The sequence below is a fragment of the Rhinolophus ferrumequinum genome, chromosome 9 (assembly GCF_004115265.2).
Source record: "Rhinolophus ferrumequinum isolate MPI-CBG mRhiFer1 chromosome 9, mRhiFer1_v1.p, whole genome shotgun sequence".
Taxonomy (NCBI): Eukaryota; Metazoa; Chordata; class Mammalia; order Chiroptera; family Rhinolophidae; genus Rhinolophus; species Rhinolophus ferrumequinum.
In genome coordinates, this window is record NC_046292.1 from 34,438,972 (window position 1) to 34,460,833 (window position 21,862).

The 21,862-nt window shown below is 34.1% G+C and overlaps 1 protein-coding gene across 5 annotated transcripts in view; it reads right to left on the reverse strand.

Annotated features, from left to right (window-relative positions):
* Positions 1-21,862, reverse strand: part of SPATA6 (spermatogenesis associated 6) — a 98,816-nt gene that overhangs the window by 18,939 nt on the left and 58,015 nt on the right. For 2 of the 5 annotated variants that reach the window (XM_033115942.1, XM_033115947.1), the window contains 2 exons: positions 16,520-16,707; positions 12,550-12,649 (listed from right to left, as the gene is read on the reverse strand). In XM_033115942.1, coding sequence (XP_032971833.1) covers positions 12,550-12,649; positions 16,520-16,707 — 288 coding nt within the window. The remainder of the gene's footprint in view (positions 1-12,549; positions 12,650-16,519; positions 16,708-21,862) is intronic. The other 3 variants (XM_033115943.1, XM_033115945.1, XM_033115946.1) reach the window with 3 other exon arrangements.

Here is a 21,862-nt window from a genome sequence, read left to right on the forward strand (position 1 = left end):
TGAAGATATTTCTTGCAAAATAAAGTTATGTTAGCTATAATAATATCAATATGCATCTAATGATATAGCTCCAAAATATATAAAGCCAAAACTGTTAGACCAAGGGAATTAAAATATTAGATAAATCATAATGGGAGATTTAAAAAAAAAATGCTCTCTCAGTATTTGATAGAACTAGCAGATCAGAAAAAAAATCAGTGAAAAAAAAAGAAAAACTGAACCACATTAACAAACCTAATCTAGTTGTCAAACACACCACTCCACAAGACATTGCATTTTGTTTGCAAATACTCTTGGAATAAAAAAAGACCATATACTAAGCATAAATGAAGTCTCAACAAACTTCAGAAGACTGAAAAATCAAGTGTTCACAAACCACAGAATGAAGCCAAAAATAAAAAAGAATCCCCCCACCCAAAGAATATTAGGAAATCTGGCAATACACTTTTAAATAACCAGGGTAAAAACATTTTACAATGTTTTTTTAAATGACTGGGAGAAAAATGTATTTCATGAAAATTCATGTGAAAAGTACATGAAATTGACATTTTAGTGTATCTGGATAGTTTTATTGAAACATAGACACGTTCACTTGGTCCCGTATTGTCTGTGACTGCTTTAGTGCTACAAAGGCAGGGCTGAGTAGTAGTTGTGACAGGGACCCTATGGCACAAAAAACCAAAAATACCTATTTACTATCTGGCTCTTTGCAGAAAGTTTGCTGACTCCTGAACAAGAGTAGTTCTTTTTGGTTTTAGTCTTACAGTATCGGCCAAAAACACCATATTCAAAAGTTACTGAGGTAAGCTAATTTAAAGATATGTCTGGCATTTTTAATACTGTTAGATTCATTTATTATAAGCTGCACTAAATCCTCAGAATCTCCAATATCATACTTGCTATTTTCTTTTAATTTTCATACAGTAAAGTTTACTATTTCTGAGGTACATTTCTAAGAGTTTTGACAAATGCATGTAGCTCTGGGGTTCTGGCTTCCTTCATTTGCTAAACTGAATTTAAGATTTATCATGTTGTATTAATAGCTAATTTTTATTATTTTATTTTTTTATTGCTGAGTTATATTCCATTGAATGGCTGTACCAGTTTGTTCACCATTTACCACCGATGAGCAACTTGGTTGCTTCCAGTTAGGGGTGATTATGAATAGAGTTTCTATAACCATTTGTTTACAGGCTTTTGTGTGAACACATTTTCAATTGACTTGGGTAAATATCTAAGAGTAGGACTGCTGGGTTATGTAAGTACATATTTTGCCCCATATAAAAGTGCCAACCTGTCTTCAAAAGCGTCTGTACCATTGGGCATTCCCTCCAGCACTGAATGAGAATATCTGTTGCTCCACAGAATAATAGCATTTGCTACCATAAATTTTGGGAGGGGGTTTGTTATTGTTTAACAATTCTGAAAGGTGTGTCCTGGTAGCATATCTATGTTTTAATTTGTATTTCTATAATGACTACTGAGCATCTTTCCATGTATATTTGGTGAAATGTCTGTTCAGCTCTTTTGTCATTTTTAATTTTTTTTTTTTTGCTTATTGTTGAATTTGAAGTTTCTTTTTTTTTTTAATTCTGGATACAAGTCTTTACATATATGAGATTTGTAAATATTTTCTATTCTCTTATGTTTCTATTCTCTTAATAGTGCCTTCCATAGAGCAAAAGCTTTTAATTTTAATGAAGTTCAATTCATCTTTTTTTTTTCTTTTATGGGTCATGTGTTTGTGTCATATCTTAAAAGTTATTTCCAAACATAAACTAAAGAGATTTTCTATTATGGTTTAGGTCTATTTTGAATTATGTGTCAAAAAGAGTCTTCTTTTTAAACTCCAGAACCATGTGTTGAAAAGGTAACAAATAAAAAGTAGACACTTAATAGACTTACGCACTTGGGAGAAAAATCAGTTGACAAGTTTTGTAGGTCTATTTATGGGGTATCTATTCTATTCTTCTGACATACTTGTCTCTAATTTAGTCAATCCTACATTGTCTTCATTGCTGTGACTTACAGGAAGTATTAAAATTAGAAAGCGGGCCCTGTACCATTATTGTTCTTTATTCATAATTGTTTTGGTTTTTAAAGTTCTTTTGCCATTACATACACTTTTAAAAATCATTTTGTCAATATCTATTTAAAAAGGTTGATGGGGTTTTTATGATGATTGCCTAAAAATGAGATCAAAATGGGGAAAACTGACATCTTCATGTTAAGTCCTCCAATCTGTGAATATAGTATATTTCTCCATTTAAGTCTATCTTCTTTGAGTTTTTTCAACAGTGTTTTATAATTGTTAAAATGCAAATCCTGAACATAGTTTGTTGGAATTATACCTAAGCACTTCAATTTCTGGTGCAATTGTACATGGTACAGATTTTGTAATTTGTAATTTCAACTTCATTGATGGCATACAGGGAAAAAAATGACTTTCTTTGTAGTCTGTGATCTTGCTAAATTCACTTATTACTTCCAGGAACTTCTCTGTAGGTCCTTTGGCATTGTCTACAAAGAAAATCATATCCTCTGCAAATACAATTTTGCTTCTTGCTTTAAGAGCCAACATACCTCTTATTTCTTTTTCTTACCTTCTTGCATCATCTAAGACTCCTGATATGATGCTAAACAAATGGTGAGAGGGGGTATCCTTGCCTTGTTTCTAAACTTAGAGGAAAAGCATTCAGTCTTTCACCATTAAGTACAATGGTGACTACGTTTTGTAAGGATGCTCTTTATTAGGTTGAGGAAGTTCCCGTCTACCTCAACTTTACTATTTATCATGAATAGAGTTGAATTTTTTTGGATACTTTTTCTGTGTCCATTGAAATGACACAGAGAAGAATACGCGTTTTGTTTTTTTATTTAATCTGTTAATGGAATGAATTTACATTGCATTTCTGGAATGAGCCCTCTTGATTATGATGTACTTTCATTTTTACATGCTGCTGGATTGGATTTGCTAATATGCTGTTGAGGATTTTTACATATGTATGTTCATGAGTGATTTGGGTCTTTTTCTTTTTTTGTAATGCTGTTGTCTGGTTTTGACATTAGGGTAAATGTTGACCTCATCAGATGACTTGGGAAGTTTTACTTTCATTTTCAGGAATATGTAAGATTGATATCATATTTTCCTTAAAAGTTTGCTAGAATTCACCAGAGACGTCATCTGGGCCTAGTGTTTATTTTCATGGAAGATTTTTAACATCATATTCAATTTATTTAATATATATACAACTATTGAGATTACTTCTTCTTGAGTTCATTTTGGCAGTTTGTCTTTTCAAGTTATATCTTTCAAGAAGTTTCAAATAGTTTTAACAGAAACGTATACACAGCAGAAGACAGGATTAGCAATCTAGAGGACATTTCAAAAGAAAATACCCAAACTTGAGAAAGATAAAAAAGAATTAAAAATATCAAAATAAACATAAGATCCATATGCGACACAGTCAAAAGATCTTATATAAATGTAATTGGGAGTTCCAGAGGGAGAGTAGAGATATTGGGGCAGAAGCAATATTTAAAAAAAGAATGGCTATGGGTTTTCCAAAACAAGTTTCACAAGCTCTGAAAACTTAACATGGAATTAATCCAAAAGAACCATATCAAGGTATATAATAATAAGACAACTGAAGACCAAATCTTAAATGCAATGGGGTACCCCCCCAACATTATATCAAAGGAATAACAGCTGACTTTTTAACAGACATGAAAGAAGACAATGGAATGGCTTCTTTAACATGCCAAAGAAGATAACTACCAAACTAAAATTTTATATGCAATAAAACTATCTTACATAAAAGTAAAACCAAGATGTTTTCAAGCAAACAAAATAAGAATTCACAGCCAGGAGTATTACAGGGAATTCTTCAAGCAGAGGAAAATAACTCTAGAATCTAGATACCATGTTTCCCCGACAATAAGACCTAGCTGGACAATCAGCTCTAATGCGTCTTTTGGAGCAAAAATTAATATAAGACCCAGTCTTATATCAGACCCGTTCTTATAGTAAAATAAGACTGGGTCTTATATTATTTTTTGCTCCAAAAGACGCATTAGAGCTGATTGTCCGGCTAGGTCTTATTTTGGGGGAAACAGTAGGAACATGGAACTGCAGGAAAGAATGAAGAATAATAGAAAGGGTAAATATGTGGTTAAAATGAATAAAAATTACTATACAAATAAAATTTCTTGTCTGTTTTATATATGTATAATTAAAATTCACAGTAATGTACAAAAAAGGAGGTGGGTTAAAAGAGTTAAATGTGTTTAGATCCCAGTATTATTGGGGAAGTCGACAAAGAAATAATTTCTCAGTATGCATGTTAAAATCTGTATGGCAACCAATGACAGAATATTAAAAGCATAAACAAGTTAATAAAAAGGAAAGTAAAAGGCAAAAAATACTTATTAATCCAAACAAAAGTTTCATCAAATGACATAAAAATTCTAAATTTTCATTCTTGATTTAAAAAAAAGCTCATGTGCTACTTATGAGATATGCACTTTAAGTATAATAATAAAACACAAAGGATGGAAAAATATACATCTTTCATATATTAGCCAAAAGAAAGCTGCTATAACTATACTAACATAGACAAAACACTGTGAAACAAGGAATAACACTAGAGATGAAGCGGGAAGCTGCACAATAAAAGTTTCAGATCACAGTCTGAAATCTGTATTCAACCAATGACATAGTTTCAAAATAAATAAAACTAACAGAACTAGAAAAACAGATACATCCACTATCATGAGACTTGAACTTTTTTTTTCTTTTTCTTTTTTATTACTTTCAGGTGCACAAAACAATAGTTAGACATTTATCATTTATATCCTCACAGTGACAAACCTCCTACCCCATCCACTACCCCTTTGACATCGCACACAGATATTACAATTCCACTGTCTCTATTGCGAATACTGTACTCCACTTCTTGTAACTATATGTATACATATATAAAATTGTAGTTGACATTCATTATTGTTCAGCTTCAGCTTCAGGTGTACAGTGCAGTGATCAGGCATCTACATCATCCCTGAGGTGGTCTCCCTAATGAGACAAGTGTCCACTGGATACCCTACAAAAGCTTTACAACATTATTGATTACATTCCCCAAATTGACTTTTGTATCCTTGTGGCCATCTTGTGGTTACTGACTGTGCTTTCTAATCCCCTCACCTTCCCCCTTATCCCCACTCCCCGCTCCCATCTAGCAACCCTCAGTTTTTCCTCTATGTCTCTGAGACTGTTTCTGGTTAGTTAATTTATTTTTTTCTTTAGATTCCACATATAAGTGAGATCATATGGAATTTTTCTTTCTGTCTGACTTATTTCACTTAACATAATGTTCTCTAGGTCCATCCATGTTGTTGTAAATGGTAAGATTTCTTTTTTCTTTATGGCTGCATAATACTCCATTGTATAAAGGTACCACCGTTTCTTAATCCAGTTGTCTACCGATGGCTATTTCGGTTGTTTCCATGTCTTGGCTATTGTGTATAGTGCTGCAATAAACATAGGGGTGCATAAATTTTTTTGAATTAGAGATTTGGATTTCTCCAGATAGATACCTAGGAGTGGAATTGCTGGATCGTAAGGTAGTTCCATTTTCAGATTTTTGAGATACCTCCATAATGTTTTCCATAGAGGTTGCACCAATCTGCAATCCCACCTACAGTGCACAAGGGTTCCCTTTTCTCCACATCCTCGCCAGCACTTGTTGTTTGTTGATTTATTGATCATAGTCATTTTGACTAGGGTGAGGTGATATCTCATTTTTAGTTTTTATTTGCATTTCTCTAATGATCAGTGAGGTTGAGAATTTTTTCATTTCTGTTTGCCATCTCTATGTCCTTTTTAGAAAAATGTCTCATCATGTTCTCTGCCCATTTTTTAATTGGGTTGTTTTTTTGGAGTTGAGTTGAGTGAGGTTTTTATAAATTTGTGATATTAACCCCTTGTCAGATATATTATTGGCAAATATCTTCTCCCATTCAGTAGGATCCCTTTTTGTTTTATTGATGGTTTCCTTTGCTGTGAAAAAAATTTTCAGTTTGATGTAATCCCACATGTTTATTTCTTCTCTTACTTCCCTTGCCTGAGGGCATACATCAGTAAAAATCTTACTCCGGGTAATGTCTGTAAAGTTTCTTGCTATATTTTCTTCAAGGAATTTTATGTTTTTAGATCTTACATTTAAGTCTTTTGAATGTATTCCTGTATATGGTGTAAGGAGGTGGTCCAGCTTTATTTTTTTGCATGTGTCTGTCCAGGTTTCCCAGCACCATTTATTGAATAGACTCTTTACCCCACCGTAAATTCTTGCTTTCATTGTTGTAAATTAAATGACCATATAGGCGTGGATTTATTTCTGGACTCTCTATTCTATTCTATTGATCTATATGGCTGTTTTTATGCCAGTACCATGCTGTTTTGATTACTGTAACCTTGTAGTATAATTTGATGTCAGGTATCATTATGCCTCCCACTTTGTTCTTATTTCTCAAGATTGCCGAGGCTATCCAGGGTCTTATATGGTTCCATATAAATTTTGGGATTATATGTTCTATTTCTGTGAAAAACATCGTTGGTAGTGTGATAGGAATTGCGTTGAATCTGTATAGTGCCTTAGGCAGTATGGACATTGTAACCATATTACTTCTTCCTACCCATGAGCATGGTATGTGTTTCCATCTATTTGTATCTTCTTTCATTACTCTCTTCAGTGTCTTATAATATTCTGAGTGCAGATCTTTTACTTCTTTGGTTAAATTTATTCCCAGGTATTTTATAGTCTTTGAAGCAATTGTAAATGGGATTGTTTTCTTAATTTGTCCTTCTGATATTTTATTATTGGTATATACAAATGCAACTGATTTCTGAATGTTAATTTTGTATCCTGCTACTTTACTAAATTCATTTAGCTCTAATAGTTTCTTGGTGGAGTCGTTAGGGTTCTCTATATATAGTATCATGTCATCTGCATATAATGACAATTTTACTTCCTTCTTACCAATTTGGATGCTTTTTATTTCTTTTTCTTGTCTGATTGCTGTGGCTAGAACTTCCAGCACTATGTTGAATAGAAGTGGAGAAAGTGGGCAACCTTGCCTTGTTCCTGATCTTAAGGGGAATGCTTTTAGCTTTTCCCCATTGAGTATGTGTTAGCTGTGGGTTTATCATATATGGCCTTTATTATATTGAGATATGATACCTCTATTCCCACTTTCTTAAGGGTTTTTATCATAAATGGCTGCTGGATTTTGTCAGATGCTTTTTCTGCATCTATTGATATGATCATATGATTTTTATTTTTCATTTTGTTAATGTGGTGTATCACATTAATTGATTTGCGGATGTTAAATCGCCCTTGCATACCGGGAATGAATCCCACTTGACCATGGGGTATGATCTTTTTAATGTATTGCTGAATTATGTTTGCTAATATTTTGTTGAGGATTTTTGCATCTACGTTCATTAGAGATATTGGCGTGTAGTTTTCTTTTTTTGTAGTGTCTTTGTCTGATTTTGGGATCAGGGTGATAGTGGCCTCGTAAAAAGTGTTTGGGAGCCTTATCTCCTTCTGGATTTCTTGGAAGAGCTTGAGGAGAATAGGCGATAATTCTTTTTCGAATGTTTTGTAAAATTCACCTGTAAAGCCATCTGGTCCAGGGCTTTTGTTTGTTTGGAGCTTGTTGATTACTGATTCAATTTCCCTGGTGGCAATCAGTCTATTCAGGTTTTCTGTTTCTTCTTGAGTTAGCCTTGGAAGGTTGTATGCTTCTAGAAAATTGTCCATTTCTTCCAGATTGTCTAATTTGTTGGCATATAGTTGCTCATAGGAATTTCTTAAAATTTTTTGTATTTCTGTGGTGTCTGTTGTCACTTCTCCTCTTTCATTTCTGATTTTATTAATTTGGGTCCTCTTTTTTTTTGATGAGTCTAGCTAAAGGTTTGTCAATTTTATTTATCTTCTCTAAAAACCAACTCTTTTGTATTGTTTTTCTGGTTTCTATTTCATTTATTTTCACTCTGATCTTTATCATCTCCTTCCTTGTATTCCCTTTGGGCTTATTTTGCTGTTCTTTTTCCAGATCCCATAAGTGTGAAGAAAAACTGTTGATTAGTGATTTTTCTTGTTGCTTTAGGTAGGCCTGCAATGCTATGTATTTTCTTGTTAGGACTGCTTTTGCTGCATCCCATAGATTTTGGGTAGTTGTGTTTTATTTTCGTTTGTTTCGAGATATCTTTTGATTTCTTCCTTGATCTCATGGTTGACCCATTCATTATTTAATAACATTATTCAGCCTCCATGAATTTATGTGCCTTCCCGTTTTTTTCCTATAGTTGATTTCTAATTTCATAGCACTGTGGTCAGAGAAGAAAATTTATTTCGATTTTCTTAAATTTATCGAGACTTGTTTTGTGGCCTAACGTGTGGTCTATCTTGGAAAATGTTCCATGTGCTCTTGAGAAGAACGTGTATTCTGTAGCTTTGGGGTGAAATGCTCTGAAAAATTTGATTAAATCTAAGTGGTCCAATGTGTCATTTAAGGTCGTTGATTCCATATAGATTTTCTGTCTAGAAGGTCTGTCCCTTGTTGTCAGAGGTGTATTGAAGTCCCCTACTACGATAGTGTTACTGTTGATCCCTGTCTTTATGTCAGTCAATATCTGTTTTATATATTTAGGTGCTCCTATGTTGGGTGCACAGATGTTTACTAGGGTTATGTCCTCTTGTCGGATCGATCCCTTTATTATTATATAGTGCCCATCTTTGTCTTTTAATAGATTCTTCATTTTAAAGTCTATTTTGTCAGATATAAATATTGTAACTCCAGCTTTTTTCTCATTTCCATTTGCATGAAATATCTTACTCCAACCTTTCACTTTCAGCCTGTGTGTCTTTTGATCTGAGGTGAGTCTCTTGTATACAGCATATACTAGGGTCTTGCTTTCTTATCCACTCAGCCACCCTATGTCTTTTGATTGGAGCATTTAATCCATTTACATTTAAAGTAATTATTGATAGGTATATAGTTATTGACATTTTTTAAATTTGTAGTTAGATTGTTTTCATCTTTCTTCTACTTACAGAAGCCCTTTTAATATTTGCTGCAATGTTGGCTTCATGGTAATAAATTCCTTTAGCTTATTCTTTTCTGGGAACCTCTATCTCTCCTTCAATTTTAAATGATATCCTTGCTGGATAAAGCAATCTAGATTGTAAGCCTTTGTTTTCCATCACTTTGAGTACCTCCTGCCACTCCCTTCTGGCCTGCAATGTTTCTGTAGAAAAGTCATTTGATAGTCTTATAGGAGTTTCCTTGTACGTAACCCGCTGTCTTTCTCTTGCTGCTTTTAGGATTCTGTCTTTAATCTTTGCCATTTTAACTATAATGTGTCTTGGTTTGGACCTGTTTGGGTTTATCCTGGTTGGAACTCTCTGCACTTCCTGGGCTTGTATGTCGGTTTCCTTCCCCAGGTTAGGGAAGTTTTCAGACATTATAACTTCAAATATGTTCTCGATCCCTTGCTTCCTCTCTTCACCTTCTGGTATTCTTGTGATGCACATGTTGTTGCGCTTGATGTTATCCCAGAGGTCTCTTAAACCATCCTCATTGTTTTTCATTCTTTTTTCTTTTTGTTGTTCAGTTTGGGTGATCTCTGCTAACTTGTCTTCTAAGTCGCTGATTCGATCCTCTGCCTCATCGAACCTGCTGGTAATTCCTTCAAGTGTGTTCTTTATTTCAGTTATTGTATTCTTTAGTTCTAACTGGTTGTTCGTTATGAATTCTCTATCCTTCTCTATGTCGTCACTAGCTCCTTAAACATTCTTATCATTAGTGTTCTGAACTCTGTCTCTGATAGGGTGGTTACCTCTATTTCATTTGGTTCCAATTCTGGAGGTTTCTTCTGTTCTTTTACTTTGGACATGTTTCTTTGTTTCCCCATTCTGGCTGACTCTCTGTTCTTGCTTTGATGTATTAGGTAGATCCCCTAGGGTTCTTGGTTTTTGCTGGGTTATCTTAAGTAGTATATGTCCTTTACATTTGACTTGCACCACTTCCTTCTTCTCCTGTGCGTGTGCTCCAAAGGTGATTCTTGTGTTGTGTATATTGTCCTGTTAAAGTTGATCTTTAATTGCTTTTGGCTTGTGAGTATGTGGGATTGACTCCTAGGCTGACTAGTTAGTTGTGAGACTTGGCTCTGCCCACAGCGGATGTTCTGCTGCGTGAGGGTTGACTGCTTAAATGAGGCTTGACCTCTATGGGCTCCTGTGCCTGTAGAGAATTCCCTCTGGGTGTGTCACTTGTAGGTCAAACCCAGTAGTACTCTGGTTTGGTCTGGAGTTGGCCTCTGGGTATGTTGAGTCTTGCCCTTCAACACAAGAAGGGAAAGTAATGGGCCTTCTTGTAATCCTCGTACAAGTCTCTTAAGTGTTCTGTGTGATGAGCAGAGAGTCCTTTGATGGGTTATAGATGTTCGATTCGTGGTAAGTTCCGGCAGCAAGTAATCCACCTTGCTGCCGCCATTCCTATGACGTCACCCCTTGAAGCTTTCTTGAAACTTGAAGCCTACTTACCACTCATCATACAGAAAAAATATAATAATTCCAACCCAATCATATAGATAAATGTGAAAAAAGAACAAAAATCCTTTAGAAAAATATAAAGGACAAAGACTTGAAGTAGACAAAAAAAATCTTAAAATGTTAATCAAAAATGAAAAAAAAAGAATTAGATTCATTAGAATTAAGAACATCTTTTCATAAAAAAAGATACCATTAAGAGATTGAAAAGGCAATGCAGAGTGGGAAAAGAAAAATGCAAAACATATGGTATAATTAAAAACTCACAGATATAAGGTGATGGAAGGAGAACTGACTCTGGGTGGTGAACACACAATGGGATTTATAGATGATGTGATACAGAAGTGTACACCTGAAATCTATGTAATTTTACTAACAATTGTCACCCCAATAAATTAAAAAAAAAAAACTCATATAAAGAATCTATATGGAATTATTAACAAGCCAAAAAGAAAGGGAGACAATGAGTACAAAAATGGGCAGATGACTTGAACAAATGCTCACAAAAGAGGATATCCCAATGATCAATGAACATATTCGTTAGTCATCAGGAAGCAGCAAGTTAAAACCACTAAGTGATAAAATGCTAAACAAAATGAAAACACACACACAACTGACCAAGTTGTAGTGAAGATGTGGAACAAGCAGAACTCACACACACTGGTACTGACAGTATAAACTGTTGAAGTCATTTGTTGAAAAATCTCTGGCAGTATCTACCAAAGCTGAATGGACACATACCCTATGATGGAATAATTCCACTGGGGGGTGAATATCCAAATAAATGTACACAGAGTTACCCAAAGACATGCGTAAACTTCTAATAGCAGCTCCAAAAGCAGAAACAATCCAAATGTAGGCAGGAGGGATGAGTAAATCAATGGTAGTATTCTCATATGATGAAATACCGTGCAGCAGCAAGAGTGAAGAACTATTACTACATATAACAAGATGTCTGCATTGCAAAAATGTCTGAATTGTAAAAACAAAGTGAAACAAGTCGTAAAAAAAAGGAGTAGACACTGTAGGATCTCATTTATACAAAGATCCAAACACCCAATACTAATCCTGCTATTAGAACTTAGGATAATGTTTACCCTCAGAGTGGCAATAGCTGTGAGGAAAAAGTAGGGACTTCTGCAGAGCTGATAACGTTTTGTTTTGTGATCTGGTAGACAGTTTACATGAGGTGATTTTATTATAATTCATGACACTGTTACTTATGATTTGTGTATTTTCTATATGTATATTATACTTTGAAAACAAGTTTAATTTAAAAAGATTATGCATAGAGAAACTTAAAACAGTACAAACTGGTGCCAAGGTCACATAACCCATAATTCAGGACTGAGCTTAATTCCCAACATGACACTCATAATAAATCATTGTTTTTAAAACTAATAAATGAAACAAGAAATCAAACACAAAAAGAATATACTGTATTTCCCAGCTGTCATTTATATGTTTGTTATTTTTGCCTTATCTCAGAAAATATTCTCATATTGATGTTCTCTAATATTAAACCTCATAGACCTGCCCTTTCTTTTCCTCTTTTAAATATTTAATTAACATAAAAATTAGCTGAGAAGTTTCTTCAAAATACATATTTCCTCACCCTCTCCCAAATTCTACCACGTAGAAGCAAATCTATTTTCAGGATATGAAATTGCTTTGTACTGGGCCACATATTTTGAAGGCCATGAAAAAATATGTCACTATTTACTGACTCTTTAGGAGATAATTATCACTAACTCTGTTTACAGTTCAGATGATCTGTGTCAAACATTTTGCATAAGGACTCACGTCAAGCAGGAAATTAGGTATGGAGGCTTTATATTTTCCTTCCCAGTGATTAAATATTGCAAGTTTTAAGCATCTTAGGTGGTTTTCATGCCCAGTTATAAAAAGCCTTCAAGAGAAAATTTTAGAAACTAACATATAAATGTCTTTGATGAGCCTGATGTGATTTCAAGACATGTTTTACCCGATCATGGATCTCATCGCAGTTTGAAGATGAACACCAATCAGAATGGAATCTGTAGGCATAAAAAACAAAGGTGACTTGTAGCCAGAGGGAGAGAAAAATATCATTCCAAATGCCAGACACAGAAAGTCATTTTTTTCCTTATCCCTATCTTATAACATATAAAGATTAGAATAACATATTTTCTTCCTTTGGCCAATGATGAAAGGCAGATATAAAATCAGGCACTAATTGCCTGCTGTAGTATTAAGTCCTCACAATATGTTCAAAACGTAGTCTTAATAATACAGTTTGACATGCATTTGGAAGACATACCCATATATCTGACCATTTTAATAATTTCCACACATAATTCTTTAGAGCTCTATCTCTACATAAAGATATAGATTTTCATATTAGAACAATAATTCCATGTAGAGGGTGTTTAAAATTAGTTATTTCCCAGTAATTTAATCATACTCAAACTATGTGGAACAAATTCCTTTTAGCATACAGAAAAATAAAACTAATTTTATGAAATGAAACAAAATATTTATTATAGATGAAAATATTTATAATCCTGTCATATTCTTATTCCTTCAGAATACAGGGGAACAATACAAATATTGAATAATCATCCTGTACACCTGAAACTATTATAATGTTGTGTTAATTATACCTCAATAAACAAATAAATAAGTAAATCATACAGGAGAAGATAAAAATTGAGTGTTCACATCTCAGTACAGACAATATCACTTGTCTAGTCTCTGCTATGATGTAACTGTATTTTTTTTAAAATAGGAAAGAAAAATACTACTTTTATTAGAATATGAGTGTTGGAATCATAGATGTCGAATAATAAAGCAACCATTCCTCTTTCTTATGCCCTTCCCAAACCTAAAACTGGCCTTAGTACAAATTAAGCTACTTTATTTGTTTTATACAAGTCATAATGAAAATTTCTAGATCTATGTGATTAGAGTACCTCTACATGAAATGCTATTGATAATACCTTTATAAAGGAATGAGTACTGAAATGCTAACAGGTTGTTTGAAACTTTGCCTTTTTATCTCCCAATCTCTTCTTAAAAAGTTACAATTTTGTATGTTTACAGAGAGTACAGACTGTTAAGCAGGATAAATGATTTACATAATCTGTTTTAAAGAATGCAATCAATAATGGATGATCAACTATATCTAAATTTTGATCTCCTGCGTTTGTGAAAGGAAGCGTTATTGAATCTCTGCAAACATACTGGAAACTGTGTTATTTGTCACACATCTTGAAAGTCTGAGATCCATATGTAGCTCCAATGGGATCTCTTCAATGAAACCGTAAGAGGATCCACTAGTCTGTGCTGTGGTATAAGAAATGATTGTCTAACGATCTTTAAATCCATTTACAAAAATCAAAACCTTAAGCACGATTTAAAAGAATACCAGCAACTTTTTAATTAGATTCGCTAGTATTTTAGCAATAACTGTACAGTTGAATATAAATTATAAGTCATAATATTAATATTTCTACTTTGAGGAGAAAACTGCTTCTGAAATGTAATACTTATCAAAACTGAAACCATTTTATAATGTGCTAACTCTCTTGGAAGTATTTTTAAAACGGGCTTAAAGCAAAAAGAACCTTCACTATAAATAAGAAAAATTCATTTACTTAGAGTCACTGACATAGTTTTTAAAAGTCAATTTATTCATATGCATTATTAAAGATTTAGTATTTTACAGCAATTTCAGAAAAAAATTAATTTTAATGACTATTTACCGAGATAAACTCCTATAGCTGTACGTTCATTCATACTCCCAATTTTGCCTGACACATATAATCTACATTTCAATCAGTTTAAATTGCTTATTATTCCAATGGATTGCATAAACACCCTATAAGTATATTGCTCGGTGACCTAAAAAGCCAGATCGGAGAATGTCTTATATTTAAAGATGTGGTGCTGAGTGTGCCAAAAAAAACAAATCTTTTTTTTGTTCCTTGTGGTATGTCTTAAAGGTCTTTTATTTTCCGTTATAGTCTAAATCTAGAACTTTTTTTTGAAAATATACTCAAAGTAGAAATGTTTTCCCTAAGTGAGAGCAATAAAATTTATCTACTCTAGAGAGTACCCCCAAAATTTTATTAATTAATTTAGATAAATTCAAAATTAAAAGTACCTCGACCTTCTTCAAGTCAGAAAAAATACATACTGTTTAACATGTATTAAAATTACTATCCACATCTACTAATCAGCATCAAAATAAACGTCTAAATGACACTATTTACTCTAAGCCATGCCTTGCATTGAACGTGAAATAGGACCATTGGCTTTAGCAATCCTCAATGAAAACAATGTGAATATCGCCTCAATAAAGAATTTATCAACCTTGAAAGGACAGGCTTCAAAAGCTGGGACAAAATTACATACAACAATGAAATAATACAAGACTAAAACTGATATTATACTATAGTGGTAAACAACTGGAGAGTCCTGCAAAGTATGTGAAAAAGTAGTAAAATAAAATAATATGTATAAAAGCATATCCAAAGAGATAAAGGTAAAATAATTCTTGAAAACATACAGACACTGGAAAGAACCAATCAACAAAACCACAAGTGCTTAATTCTAAAAGCAGGTAAAAACAGAGTAGCATCAACTATATGTCTGAACATCTGAGCAGACATGGAATTCAAAGAAAATCCCGATACTGAACAGAATTTAGCAGAAAACCTCTCTTCAAGAGCTTCTCTTGCACTTTTAAAGATTACAGATCCAGATATATATAGACAGATATAGATATATACACAGACACATATGTATCTGTATCTATCTATCTATCAATCTATCTGTCTATCTGAACTCAATGATCCCCATCGGCATGATTCTAATAAACTCGAAGCAACATTAATAAAAATTTCCCATCTCGGGATTGGGGTCTCGGGCATACCTCCATATATTCATTTTGAATGCTTATAGGGCTAATGAGAAAACAGACAAATCTATTTGTTCAGAATAGGGATGTTTTAATATAGCCTCCAAACCGACACACTCTTATTCAAAGCATCAGTTTGAAGATGAACTTTCCATAGACTCTCTATAGTTAATTTAAACTTTGTCATTAAGTCTGATGGCCCTAATACGTTGTAGAAATGTAGCGTGCTACTTTAGCTTTCTGATATCATCTGTAAAAATAGATTTTACTTCCATGTTGTTGATGGTATATCTGTTAGGTTTTCAAATTTCTATACAATTTTTAAAATACCCAGGATGGATGTTTTCTTGTTTTTGTTTTTTAATTGATGACAGCTATTGTTCTGTTACTAACTACTTGTGAGCGGGGCAAGGAACTTCCAGTGTGGATTCAACAGCAACAACAAAAACAGATGACGAGGAATTACTTCTATCACATTCAAATTATAACTACTGTCTAACTGTGGCTTCAAAAGCATTTTTAGAGGGAGACCTGGAATCTTTACATGATTAAGATTCTTTTGAGGATTTGGAGGGAGATTATTTGAGGAAACCAAGTACTTTATACTAACAATATATAGAATCATCATCACCAAAATGAAAATATAACCCATGCTATTTTTATGCATGAGCCACGCCTATAATATTAAATACTTAGGAATCTACTAAAAACAAACTATCACATGCTCTATTTTTCACTTTTATGAACTACAATACTTAACTAGGGCTACAGTGACCCCAATTAACAAACTCACGAACAGTATACTCACTTGGAGAGAACTGGGCTGGGGAGGAGTATTTAACGCTATATAATACACACTATGTTCTAAACAAAAGCAACTTAAGTAAGTCTCCTAAAATCAAATTATATTTTTACAAATAACCATTTCACATACATAATTGCTACCCTCTCTTTTCTAATGACAATTATTCAAAAAAGTAGTACAGAAATAGAGACTAAGCATTACCTTTCCCTGAGAGAAGCTCGATTTAGCACAGGACTTGGAGAATGCTTTGGTGCTGTTGAGGGTGCTGAATGCACTAGTAAGGTCCTGGCTGAATGCTGGTCCTTGCTACATGACCTTGGGCTCAAACACTCATTACACCTTTCCAAAGAGTCATCGAAGTCTCTCCCATGGGATGTCCTGGTAACCTGCTTAAAAAATTATATATGTATACATATAATATAGTAACATAACACAAACAGACACACACACACACACATCCTTTGTACAAGTAAAAAAACATATGTATAATGCCATATGAATATTTGAAGGTAAATTTGAGAACGTAGCAATCATCGTTATCATTTTAAGATTAAACGCTAAATGCATCTGGATTGTTCATTCCACATCTAAAATTTATAAAACTTTACCAATTCTAAAAGCTCTTGAGTAAGGGTGAGGTAAAGGTAGGGATGTACATATAAAACAAAGCACAAGTAAACATAAACTAATAATAGCTTAGTTTAGTTACGAGGCCAAACAGAACAAAATTCTAGCCCTAATACTTATTCATTGCTGCATTTGTCCTGGAGACAGACAAATGAATAAATCATGATAGACAAATTTACAAATTCCTGCCCTTGTGGAACTTATATTCTAATAAAATTTATATTCTCGTAACGAGTGATAGATTTACACACACACACACACCCAAGATAAACAGGTGAAATATGTAGTATGTCAAAGGATGGCAAATACCATGGGAAGAAAATAAAGCAGGAAAGGAAATAAGAAGTGCTGGTGGGTGGAGCAGGAGAGGTATGTAGGGAAGGAGCTACAATTTTAACTAGGATAGTCAATGGGGACCTCATAGAGAAGAGGATGTCTTAGCAAAGACTGAAGGAGTGAAGGCCTGAAGACCTTAGTAGTTACAGACCACAAGACCTAAGTCATGGACACATCGGTGGGAAAAATATTCCAGAAGGAGAAAAATAAATGCCAAGATCCTGAGGGGTGGGGTGGGCACTTGTCTGATATGTCAGAAATAGCAAGGAAGATAGCAGAGCTGGGACTGAATAATAGGAGATGGTCAAAAAGGTAGATTTAAAGATTTAGGTTTCTATTCTGAGCAGAGAAAATAGGCTCTTTTAAAAAAATTAATGAGATCTCCTTGGATATTATGCTAAAAACAGTCTAGAGAAGGGCCAAAGGCAATGACAGGGAAATCAGCTAGGAAACTATTACAACAAAATAGAGAAAAGGATGCTGGTTTGGATCAGAGTAAGAGCAATGGAGGTGAAAAGTGATCAGATGCAGAAGGAAATTTGAAGATGGAGCCAACAGGATTTGCTAATGGATTGGGTGTCAAGGAGGATACCAAAGTCTTCTGGCCCAGGCAAATGGAAGAGTTGAGTTTGTATGAATTCGCTCTAACCTTCCAGCTGGAAAGGGTGGAAGAGTAAGATATTAGGAGACAGGTTTTGGACCTGTTTAGCTCCACATATCTATTAATCTATTAACCAGCCAACATATTAGAGTGGAATTCAGGGGAAGAGTCCAGGATAAAGACATAAATAGTATCACCTAGGAAGTGAGAATAAATAGAAAGAAAACACCAGCTGAAGACTGAGCCTTGGGAATACGCCATCATTTAGCGATGGGAAGATGAGAAGGAAACAGACTGAGGAGTGACCAGGGAAGAAGGGAACAAACAAAACAAAACAATAGAATGTGTTATTCTGGAAGGGAACTAAAGAATGTACTTCAAGGAAGGGGAGTAATTGAGTCAAATATTGCTGATAGGTCAAGTGAGAGAAGACTGAGAATGAACCTTTGGATTTTAGCAATAGGGAGGTCATCAGTGACATCAACCAGAGTAGCTTTGATGGAGTCATGGTAATGATAATATGGAGTTGAGTTCAAGAGAGAATGAGAGAGACAAACTGCATTCATTTAACACATAGTAAACTTATAGTTACTGTGTTAAGTGCTGGGACTGCAACAGTTTATACTGTAGTAGTACTATTTACTAAATATTTGACCTTTAAGAAGGTCAGTTTGACCATTAAGAAAGCTACCTAATCTCTCTCAGATTCATTTCCCTCTATGTAAAATAGGATTAATAACGGCTAATTTATAGATTTTCCATAGTTTATTTAAAGTATCTTACAGAATGCCTAGACGTATGAGTTACAATAAATAGAAGTAATGTATTGCACTGGTCCAACAGCTTTTTTTGAATTGATACTACAATTTTCACTGCTTTGCAGAATTATAGCAACATATGGTGAGTCAACAGTCAGCTGAGAGAATCAAGTTTTCATTGCAGAACCAAACAGCACGTAACTCAAATGACTCAGTTACAGTCCCAAATAACTAAGAAATATGTGATCCAGATTGAATCAAAGAAACAACTGAAAATTGCTCCATCATTAAGTGTTCACAGAGACAAAAAGCAAAAACAGTGAATGTCAAAAATAAGATCAAAGACCTCCATAGTCGACAAATCCAAGTGTATATTAAGAGAATGATACGAAAGGGGGCGGGGAAGTACTATAAGGCTGTTTCTAGAACTATGTCCAAATATGAACCACTTGGCTTATACTAGACAGATTATTTTCTCTTCATTAATTTCAATGCCAATTGTCATGTTGGCTGGCAGAGCATTGCTTGTCCACTAAAATTTTTCCCAAACCAGTCAGCAATGCTTTTTCAATAAAACCTCTTCTAGGTGACTACAACTGATTGTTGTCTCTATTTGTCAGAACATTCACTGAGAATCTCTCGAACCACATGTAAGCTAATACTCAGATCTAGGGAGGTACAGGGATTTGAACTCACAATCCAGATGAGACAGGGCGTAGACAGACAACTGAGACTGAGATATGCTACGTGTCAGATACACCCTAACGGCAACAACTGCAGAAGGAAATTCAAAGACTTCTAATGATCTGAACGGTGGAGGTCTCCTGGAGGAGGTGAGATTGGAATTAAGGCCGTAAGTAGAGAAAGGGCGAAACAGGGCATTCAGAATGGGGAAAACGGCACAAGGACAGATAAACGATGACTACAATCACTTGGCGATCTCTTTAGGAAAGTCAGAGGAGAGAATATCAGAGACGGGAAGGGTACCTTGTAGATGACTTTAAATGATACAACTCAATAACAATCAACATTTATTAAGCATCTTCTATGTACTGTATAAAGTACTGAACAAGGTAGGAAAAAGCAATGTAATAGGAGACCTCACAGATGTTACAATCCAGAATGGGAGACATTAAAAAACAAGTAATGATAAAACACCGAGGAATGAAATTAGAACTAAATAGACATATAATAAGTAACTGTGCGATGGGAACACAGCTGGAATGTATTCTTTCCATAGAATTAGAGTAAACATTTGTCTTGGAAAGTTTTATATCTAAATGGGGGACTGGGAGGTATAATGAGGGGGTAAGTCCTTGATAAGAATCCACTTCGAACTTTTACCTTAAGCCTTAGTTTAAGAAATGTTTCAAAGAAACAAAAACTCATAGACACAGATAACAGTTTGGTGGTTACCAGAGGTGAAGGGGGAAGGGGGGAATATAGAAGAAGGAAAAGGGGATCAAATATATGGGATGGAAGGAGTACTGACTCTGGGCGGTGAGCACACGATGCAATATATATTAATAGATAATGTATTATAGAATTGTATACTTGAAAACCATGCAATTTTACTAACAAATGTCACCCCAATTAAAAAAAAAGAAATGTTTCCATAGATCTTGTGAGTTTTCCACAAGTTACTTCTTCTCTTCCATGAACCCAATGCAGTATTATCTCTGGCTCATTACAGAAGAGTTCCATTTCTTGGATGACTCCTCAAGAATACTGGCATAGAGTCCAAAGACATGGGCTCACATCCCTCCTAGTTATGTGACTGAGCAAAGTCATTTACTCTATCTAAGCTTCAGTTTCCTTATCTATAAACTGAGGAAATAATCTTATAGGTTTGCAACAAATATAAATGAAATAAAATTAGTGAAAACATAAAGCAGAGGGCTTGGCTTATGAAAGACAATAATATTTACTTCCTCATGTGTCAGCATAAAGAGGTTTGTTGGCTTTTTTATTTTTTTACAGTTACGGAAATAGTTCTTTAAACACCTTTTCTAAGATCTCAGAAATGCAACAATTCCAACATTGCAAATATTCAAATGTATCAAGATTTTTTAAGAAACCTAATATTTTAAACCAATCTGAAACTGTTACAAGTAGAAAAGAAAATTTCATATGTTAAATTCATTGTAATTATATAAATGTAATGTGATTATGTAAATGACATACTTTTCAAATCTGTGATATATAATGGTTTGGTTATACCATATTTATGAAATGAGATTCCAGAAAAGTTGCTTATACAGTAAGTTAATATCATATTAATGGCCATAAAATTTTTATATTTACAGTAACTTTAAGGTCAAGTTAATGAAAGAAAGACTTTCCCTAAGTATAATGGGAACCAGTAAATTCACTTATACAACATGTATTTGTTGAAAACCTCCTTAGTACCTGGTACTATATACCATGTTCTAAAATTTCTCTTTTATCCTGGGGCATAAAATTTAAGAAATAAATACAAATAATTCTAATGGAAATAGTGGGAAGTAGTTGAGAATAATAAGGACTGTAGAAAAGAAGTGCTGTATAGGTACTACTTTCAGGATGGTAAGAAGAAAGTATGGTTCTGACTCAAAAGGGAGAAAAATTTTGGTAACTGAGATTTTGGTAACTGAGATCAGTCTCTCAAATTTGCTGAGAACGTTCCTTAGTGAATCGTACTTCAAGTGAATGATCAATTCCTATCTCAGCCAATTTAAAAATCCAAATGCTCAACTAGCTGGTTTGTTTTAAAGAAGATGTATTTTCTTTACACTGTTGAAGAATTTAGAAAAAATTCCAAAATATTGCAACAAAAATGATAAGTAATTCCTAAATATATCAATGCTTGGTGTGTGTGTGTGGGGGGGCACTCCCTTCTTGGGCCATTGTTCTATGCACTTGTATAAATAACTTTACTCCTCACAACAACCTTATGAGGTAGGTATTTTTATTATCTACACTTTCCAGGAGAGGAAACTGAAGCAAACTCAAACAGCTATTAAGTGGTAGGGGTCCCATTCCAGTGACACCTGAGGTATCTATGGCAGAAACAAAGGAAAAACTCCCCCCACCAAGCCTCACAGGATGCCTGTAAGGAAAGTCCCATAGAAAATGGGTTCACAATTCAACTTACTAACAACCCAATACACAGAGCTAAGGAATAAACTGACAAACTATTCCCAAGAAAGAAGGAAAATATCTACCAACCAACTTCATGATTTG